General features: G+C 45.4%; 3 protein-coding genes across 5 annotated transcripts in view; 2 read left to right on the top strand and 1 right to left on the bottom strand.

Moving 5' to 3' along the window:
• tmprss15 (transmembrane serine protease 15) overlaps nt 1–933 on the top strand; it is a 10,420-nt gene extending 9,487 nt beyond the window's left edge. The window contains exons 23-25 of the mRNA XM_015034289.1: nt 295–434; nt 606–660; nt 741–933. Coding sequence (XP_014889775.1) covers nt 295–434; nt 606–660; nt 741–886 — 341 coding nt within the window. The 3' untranslated portion in view covers nt 887–933. The remainder of the gene's footprint in view (nt 1–294; nt 435–605; nt 661–740) is intronic.
• The window catches only part of ttc1 (tetratricopeptide repeat domain 1), a 21,621-nt gene extending 17,077 nt beyond the window's left edge, over nt 1–4,544 (top strand). Inside the window, exons 3-10 of one of the 2 annotated variants that reach the window (XM_015034302.1) lie at nt 289–294; nt 2,293–2,768; nt 2,962–3,022; nt 3,109–3,221; nt 3,617–3,653; nt 3,731–3,879; nt 4,087–4,141; nt 4,214–4,544. In XM_015034302.1, coding sequence (XP_014889788.1) covers nt 2,472–2,768; nt 2,962–3,022; nt 3,109–3,221; nt 3,617–3,653; nt 3,731–3,879; nt 4,087–4,141; nt 4,214–4,353 — 852 coding nt within the window. In that variant the 5' untranslated portion in view covers nt 289–294; nt 2,293–2,471 and the 3' untranslated portion in view covers nt 4,354–4,544. Of the gene's footprint in view, nt 1–288; nt 295–2,075; nt 2,164–2,292; nt 2,769–2,961; nt 3,023–3,108; nt 3,222–3,616; nt 3,654–3,730; nt 3,880–4,086; nt 4,142–4,213 lie in introns of those variants that run through there. The other variant, XM_015034303.1, reaches the window with a different exon arrangement.
• A 42-nt stretch (nt 4,545–4,586) lies between these two features.
• Nucleotides 4,587–7,573, bottom strand: pfdn1 (prefoldin subunit 1). Of its 2 annotated transcripts, none has more exons than XM_015034306.1 (4): nt 7,373–7,573; nt 5,164–5,330; nt 5,009–5,093; nt 4,587–4,712 (listed from the first exon to the last, which is right to left on the bottom strand). In XM_015034306.1, the coding sequence occupies exons 1-4, from the start codon at nt 7,448–7,450 to the stop codon at nt 4,632–4,634; spliced, it is 411 nt and encodes a 136-aa protein (XP_014889792.1). In that variant the 5' UTR covers nt 7,451–7,573; the 3' UTR covers nt 4,587–4,631. The 2 variants fall into 2 exon arrangements, with proteins under 2 accessions (XP_014889792.1, XP_014889791.1); XM_015034305.1 differs by having other exon boundaries at nt 4,587–4,715; nt 7,373–7,556.
• Nucleotides 7,574–8,132: the final 559 nt, after the last annotated feature.

Here is an 8,132-nt window from a genome sequence, read left to right as displayed (position 1 = left end):
GCTCTGTCAACCCAGACAGAGCCCTGACTGTTTTTACCATCAGCCAAACAGATAACAACTCTTTCAGAGTTTTATCTTTCAGACTGATGGTGGCCCTTGGTGTGTTGCAGAGTGGGTTCAGCCTGTGTGTTTGGCTGCTGAAGGTCAGAATTTCGCTGCAGGAAGGAGATGCTTCATTGCCGGCTGGGGCCGAGAAGCAGAAGCAGGTTAGAGGCGAGAACGGCCAGCGGAACCCAACGTATTCTCACCTGTTACAACCCCCTCCTTTAACTATCTCACCTGTTTGAGTTGCAGGTTCTCTTCCTGACGTCCTCCAGGAGGCGGCGCTTCCTCTGGTGGAGCAGGCTGAGTGCCAGCTCCTCCTACCTGAGTACACAATCACCTCTAGCATTCTGTGTGCCGGTTACCCTGAGGGCGGAGTTGATAGCTGCCAGGTAACTGCTCACCTGGTCTTACCTGGACATTTGGTGCACAATCACCACAAGTTAAACTAGTTCAGGAAGCTGGTCCAATGACTGACTGAGGGTCAGAAATGATCTGACAGCTGATTGGTCAGAGATCGTTCCAGCTTTTCACTGAACTGGGAATATTCTGTCTCTTTGCAGGGAGACTCTGGAGGTCCACTGATGTGTGAGGAGGATGGACACTGGACTCAGATTGGTTAGTCTCTCTCTCTCTCTCTTTCTCTCTCTCTGTCTTTCTCTGTAACTTGCTCTCTGATCTCCGATGGCTCCTGACAGGTGTGATCTCATTCGGCGCTGGCTGTGCACGACCCCAGAAACCTGGAGGCTACGCCCGAGTGTCAGCCTTCGCCTCCTGGATTGCTCAGACCAGACGCTCTTCCTCTTCTTCTTCCTCTTCCTCCTCCTCATCTTCCTCTCCGTAACATGGAGGACTCGGGGAAGTTTCTTAATCAGAGCAGTAAACTTTTGAAATTTGATTAAATCTCAAAAATGTAATTGAAAGAAATAAAAAAGTGTTGATATCTTTTGAGTTGAGTTCTGATTTCTGACCTGGTCGTAACAGCTGACAGCACCAGGTTTCCTTCCTGGTTTCCCTGGGTTTCCATGGTAAAAGGTGGACTGGTGGAGAATCTGAGCTAAAATGGAAGCTGATTGGACCTGCTTCAGATAGTAATCATTTCCTGTTTATTAATGTGCTTCATGGAAGCTCCGCCCACTGTGGGAGTGTGGCCAGGTGCGACATCATCATCTATGATGGGAAACTCTGGTTCAGTTAACTGGCGATTATTTCCACAGAGCTTCAGCCATGATGGAAACATTCACCGCAGCATGATGATGCCATTGGTTATGCTGCATCATGGACCTGATATGACCCGGTCCAGACCAGAAGCTTCAATAATCAATCAATCAATCCATAAATCTTTATTTATACTTCACACACCCAGAGAGACCAAAGTTCTCTACAAGACAATAAAATAAAACGTGACCAATAAAACTCTTACAATAAATAAACAAATAAATGGATCACTAAAGATCAGAACATCCTGATCATTTTAGATAATCTGGATTATGAAAGAAAAGAGGTTTGAAAACCAGGAATTGATGTGTTTTCAGTCACTAAAAGCAGGAAATATCGGTGAATTGGAAAACTAAAAAAGCTGTTAATCAGATCAGGCTACACTTAAACAACATGATGTTCTGTTTCTGTTTGCTTTATATAGACATGAACTGAAACAAGCAGCGGTCTGAGTGTTGAAAACTTAAAAACCAGAATTAAAACCTAAAATCAAATCAGAAGCATCCAGGCAGGTATATACTTAAATTAAATATTTAATTTACTACGTGTGCATCAGGTAAATTTAGATAGTAAAAATATTCACATTTTAGTTTGTTTTTTTGGAAGACAAAGATAATTAATAAAATATGATAATGTTTGTAGCCCTGCTGGACTGGCAACCTGTCCAGAGTGACACCACCTCTCGCTTGGTGACCTCTGGAGACAGACACCAGCTGACCCCTTGACCCCACTGGGATAAAGGGGGGAAGAAAATGGATGGATGGATGGATAATGTTTGTATAAATTCATGTCAGTAGGTGGCGGTAATTACCATTACGTTTCTTGCCAATAAAAAATAAATCAAGAAGAAGAAGAACCCGGAAGTGACGTCAGCCTACCCGGCTGTCTGTGAGGTGTTTTCAGGTGAGACGGCGTGAAATCATCTGCTTTTAATATTTAATCGTTTAACTTGTTGAGAGACGTTATGATGACGTCACTCTGATCCGGATCGCTTCAGCCCACTGACGTCACAGGGTGGCTTTTCAGCAACAGCTAGCTCAGCAGCTAACTGTTAGTGTGTAGCTGATCTAAGATCTCCGACCTGCTGTATCACGTGATCACGCTCAGGATGATGAAGACGATGATAATGGAGGTTTAAACTGGTTGTGGTGTCTATCTGAGGTCCAGCTGGAGGGTCAGAAGGTCAGTGAACGTCTCATTTCAGCTTCAGGATGAGCACCCGAGGAGCTCAGAGGGAGGAAGAGGAGGAAGACTTCTACGACTGTCAGGATAGCATGGAGACGAAGGAGGAAGAGAAGGAGGAAGAGCTTCCGAAAACAGACAGAATATGTGGGAGAGGAGACGCAGAGAGGGAGCGATGGACAGAGGGAGAAGGGGAGGAAAAGGACCATCAGGAGGAAGAGGAGCGTCAGGTCTTTCAGGATTCAGATGAAGAAACGTCCAGAGTGGAGTTTGACGATGACTACCTGAGGGAGGTGGAGAAGGAGCTGACGGAGGAGGAGAAGGAGGTAACACCAGTCTCTGCTCCACGGTTCCCCATAGTTTAAACCAGTTAAACCAATTCAAGCTAGTTTACACCATTACAACCAGTTCATAACTTAACCAGTTTAAACCAGTTTAGGTCAGTTCACACCAGTCTGTGGAGCTTTCAGGCATCAGGTTCTGGGTAGTAAATCTGAGCTCTGTGTGTTTCTGTTTCAGAGTCGTCGGCAGCAGAGCATCGCTCTGAAGGAAACGGGAAACGGCCTATTCAAAGCTGGAGGTGAGTTCAGTTCTGCCCAGGGTTCAGGTCATGATGCGTTCAGGCGCCTTGTTCCCCTCCGTGTAACTGTGTTTGTGTTCCTGCAGACTGGAAAGAGGCGGAGCTAAGCTACACACAGGCCTTGGCTCTATGTCCGGTTAGCTGCAGCAGAGAGAGAGCGGTGTTGTTCTCCAACCGAGCGGCTGCCTGGCTGCCCCTGGTAAGGCTAACGTGATGCTAACGCTATGCTGCACCTGGTGAGGCTAACGTGATGCTAACGCTATACTGCTCCTGGTGAGGCTAACGTGATGCTAACGTTATGCTACAACTGGTAAGGCTAACGTGATGCTGACGTTATGCTAACGCCATGCTGCTTCTGATTAGGCTAAGGTGATGCTAATGCTATGCTACTTCAATAAAGCCTGTTGGCCCCTACGTTTTTAAATATTCTAAATGTTGGTTTCTTTGAGCTTTCTTGGCTTTGTTGCTTTGCATCTAGTTTTTGATATGAGTGGACTCAGCTAACCCAACTCTCCTGTTAAATAATGTTAAGTGTATTAGCATTATGCCAACAGTTTGTACTAACAGAATGCTAACAGCTTTGTGCCTTTTCAGGAGCTGAAGGACGAGGCCATCTCAGACTGCAGCAGAGGTGAGTCATCACATTATTTCATTACCTTTTACTTTAAATAAGCTAACCAATAAGCACACTGGCTCTGGTTACCATAGCAATAGACCTGGATCCGGAGTACCTGCGGGCGCTATTGAGGAGGGCAGAGCTTTATGAGAAGTCAGAGAAGCTTGATGAAGCTCTGGAGGACTACAAAAAGGTTCTGGAGCGAGATCCAAGCCACAACGGAGCCCGGCAGGCCTGCATGGTGAGTTCACTGACTGCTGGGACCAACGAGTGCTGAAGTCTGGTTCTGACTCCGTAAGGAAAATGTGTCGATAAATTCACTATGTTTCAGATTCTGTACACCAAATTTGATCCAAACCCTCAGTTAAGCTTTCAGTTTAAAGTCCTTTTGTCCCCGTCTCACCTGTGCCCTCCTCACCTGTACCACCCTTACCTGTGTGTTCCTCAGCGGCTGCCTCAGCAGATTCAGGAGCGAAACGAGAAGCTAAAGGAGGAGATGATGGGTACGTACTGCTCTTGAACGCACCGCATCTGTGCTATGAGGACCTGGTCCCTGAACGTGTCTCCTTGTCCAGGTAAGCTGAAGGACCTGGGCAACCTGATCCTGCGGCCGTTCGGACTCTCCACCAGCAACTTCCAGATCAATCAGGACCCGTCCAGCGGTTCCTACTCCATCAACTTCGTCCAGAACCCCAATAACGACCACACTGGATGATGTAATCATGACATCACAGAAACAGATTATCAAACGAATGGTTGAGGTTCCTGATTGGTTAAAGCTACAGGATACTTCAGGTACCCCAGGACATTGCATCGCCAGACTTCAGACTCGACCAATCAGGAGCTTGCTTTCTGATTACATAACCTGCTGTATCAGCTGTTAATAAAGCAAACAAGAAGTGATGCAAGCATGCTTTTGTGACATCATCAAACAGACGGGAAACAGGGCGGAGCTTAATGAGTTTATTATGAGTAGGAAGTGAGTCTGATTGGTCAGTGGGCTCGCCGGGACAGCAGCATCTCTCTGATGTTGTCCTCCGCTTCCTTGACACTGCGCTCCAGGTACACCTTCTTCTGCTGAACACACACAGGTCAGAGGTCAGAGCGGCCCATACAAACACAAACCAGGCTGAGTGTGATGATGTCATGGCTTTGGAAGAACCTGATAGGCTAACAGTAAATCCTCCAATTTCTTTCAGAACAAATGTTAAAAAGTGAGTTTCTGCTTTTTGAGTAAATGATAACGTCTGAGCCGCCTCGGGATGATGAAGGTCACAACTCAGTTCTGCAGAACCAGACCTGCCGCGCCAGCTGGACCCGCAGCAGAACCGTGTTGTGTTCAGGGCGTGCAGTAAATCTCAGCTCTTTACCTCCAGCTCTTTGATCTTGTCGTCGACCGTCTTCTGTTTGTCCGTCAGCAGGTCGTCGATCTCCTCCTTGGACTGCAGGACAAACCTGAAATGGCAGACAGTAACCAACTACCCCCTTTGCCAATGATGTCACGGCTCAGGGTGGAGCCACTCACATGCGGCCGACGCCCTCGTAGAGCCGTGTGTTGGCAGGCAGAGTGGAGATCTCGGCTTGCGTCAGCTTGGTGTGCTTCTGAACCCGACCGAGCTGCTCAATCTGCAGGTCGGCCAGCTTCACCTTCTGCTGCGTGTCGATCATCTTCACCTGCAGCTCCGAGAAGGCCTGCAACGACAGGAGGCATCACTCTGAGCTAAAAAAAACAACAAAAAAATAGCCCCAACAACAGGACGGGACACTGTGAGCTAAAAAACAGCCCCAACAACAGAAGGCGTCACTCTGAGATAAAAAACAGCCCCATGACAGGAGACGTCACTTCATCTGCAGCTTCAGGGCCTACAGTGGAGTCTTTGCTCCAGTCATTGAGGGACATGTCCTTCAACCTATGGACATGTCCCTGGTCCAACACATCTGAGTCTCCTGCCGAGTTCTGCTGTTGACCTCATTATTCTCATGTGTGTTGAAGCAGATGCCTAGAAGCTGCAGAAAACCTCCAGGCCTGGAGGACCTGGGGCCTCATGTATAAAGCGTGCGTATGCACAGAAAATGTGTGCCACCATATTTTACGTACAAGTCGGCATGTATAAAAATGAACTTTGCGTCAAAGTTTACGTAAATATTTCTGTTTTTCCCTGGCGTGAAAATGTGCGGCAGCCACGCAAATTTTTTCTGTGGACAATAACAAACTACAAAACGTCAAAACTCACCTAAATACACTGAAATCTGACTACATTTAGTTATTTAGACCAAGAAGCATCAAACCTGATGTTTTTTTTTTATTTGAATATGTTATAGTTTAAACGTAAACAATGAAACTGAACCGCATTTATCCGCAGACAATAACACGCACACAAAATAAATAAGATAAAAATAAAAGGATGTGAAAACCCCACTCCAATGTAAATGGAACTTTTCCTCAGTTTTTGGCTCAAAGATGTAACGCATCAGTCTGTGCATCGAAGCGCATGAAATGCATCTATGGATGGGGTCATTTCATTCTCACTAAAAAAGAAAACAGGGTTGGATCAGCAGATTAACTCCAAACATGTTCTGGCGATGTTCTCCATCAGAGCACTTTGACTCTGATGGAGAACATCGCCAATGGAAGGATTCAGAGGGAGTGTGTGTTCAGAGATCATATTGATCTGCCGGGAAATGTTGATGATGGTTTATACGCGTTTAGATTGACCAGACTGATCATCCTGGAGCTCTGAGCCAAACTTAAAGAAGTAGGCGTGCAGTCATCCTTCAGTCAGCCATGCCCGCTCTGTGAATGTGCCTTTATGGACAGAAAGCATCTCTATTCTGTAAATGTACAATTTATGCACATGATTCCACTATTTAGAATAAAGGTCCACATTCCCCACTCAAATGACTCTGACAGGCTGCCTGTCTTTAAATCCCGGCTGAACACTCTGCTATTCAAATAGGCATCTCTTTATTGTCTTTTTAAGTTGAATTTTCTTCCTTTAAAATGCTTTATTTTTGTGAGGGGAACTTAAGTGCCCTAAAAGCACCTTTTAAATAAATCTATAATTATTTTTATTATAAATGCTTGCTACAAACAAGGACCGTAGCCATGGCTATAACTTCACGTGGTGGCAGACTTCCGGGTATTTAAACTAATTTACATATGTATTTATGGGAAGCGACAGGGCGGACCAGCAGCTGCGCTCTATTTCCCGCAAATTGGGATTTATAAAGGCAAAGTGCGCAGCGTGCGCACAGCTTTACACATCCGGATTTTTTTTTTTTTTTTTTTGTGCGCCACACTTTCCAAAATTTGTCCGTACGCCAAGTTTGTTTTAGTGTGACAACTGAGCACTCTTTTATGCACTCTCAACTATGATTCAGAGCAGAGGCTCTCCGGGTTCTGACCTTAGCAGAGCGGCTGCATCATGAGGAGAGCGGGGCGGAATCTCGCAAAGAAAAGCGATAATGATCATCATCATCGGTTTAGAAACAGAAGAGTTCTCCGGGTTCTAAGGAAGGTCCAAACCCGACTGCAGAGGAACCAAAAAGTTGGAACCGCTCTAACAGAACCCCGAACCTTCCACACTTATCCATAAATGAGGTTCTGGTTCCGGCTAGCTAGATGCTGCAGGCTAATTGCTAGCTGTTAGCTTTCTGCATGGCCGGACCGGAAGCAGGTGAGCGCAGAGAGTACCACTTAGTACCAGACAGAACCAGAATCAGAACCTCGGTACCTTCTTCAGTTCCAGATCCACGGGAGCTGCCATCATGCGCCTCTTCTTCTTCTCGGCTAGCAGCGGCGTGGAGGACATCCGGGTGCGTCACTGCCCCCGGCGGTGAACGGAGAATGTTTTTCAAACAAACATTGAACAGATGGAAACAAAACCAAGGCAGATGGAAACAAAACCAAGGCAGACATGTCTGAACACAAAACATGAACCGGATCATAAAGTTCAGAGTGGAAAGAAATGAGAAAATAATGCAGGAATAATAAAACATTTAGATCCATCAAAGGTTTTCAACCATTCTGATTCACTCTTTAAACTGCTTTTATAAAATTTGGTTTAGATTTAAACAATGAAAAATTACCTGTTAAAATATTAATTAGAAAATGTTCTTGTTTATTGAAAATATAATGAATAAATATTCAAAATAAAAACACCATATGTAATGATTACTCAGACTGAGGCCATACAATGTGAAACAGTTGTATGGATTACAGTTGTAATCCATTTAAATGGATATAATCCATTTAGATGGATTAAATCTCATTTTCAGCTGTCGACCTTTAACCTTCATCAGGTGGATCCGTGGGACCCAGATTCAGGATCGTCCTCTGGGTTTTTATGGTGGAGGAAACACACACACTAACCAGTATGTGGTGCCATATCGTTGCTTGCAACATCAATGAACCATGATCCTCAGTGGAATAACAGTCACATTGAGAAGAAGAAAATGTGTTTTTATGGAGGACTGGGCTGAAATAAGTTCAGG

This window comes from Poecilia latipinna, unplaced genomic scaffold (genome assembly GCF_001443285.1).
Source record: "Poecilia latipinna isolate Pla-1442-1.1 unplaced genomic scaffold, P_latipinna-1.0 Scaffold294, whole genome shotgun sequence".
NCBI lineage: Eukaryota > Metazoa > Chordata > Actinopteri > Cyprinodontiformes > Poeciliidae > Poecilia > Poecilia latipinna.
This window is presented reverse-complemented; position numbering and strand designations above follow the sequence as displayed.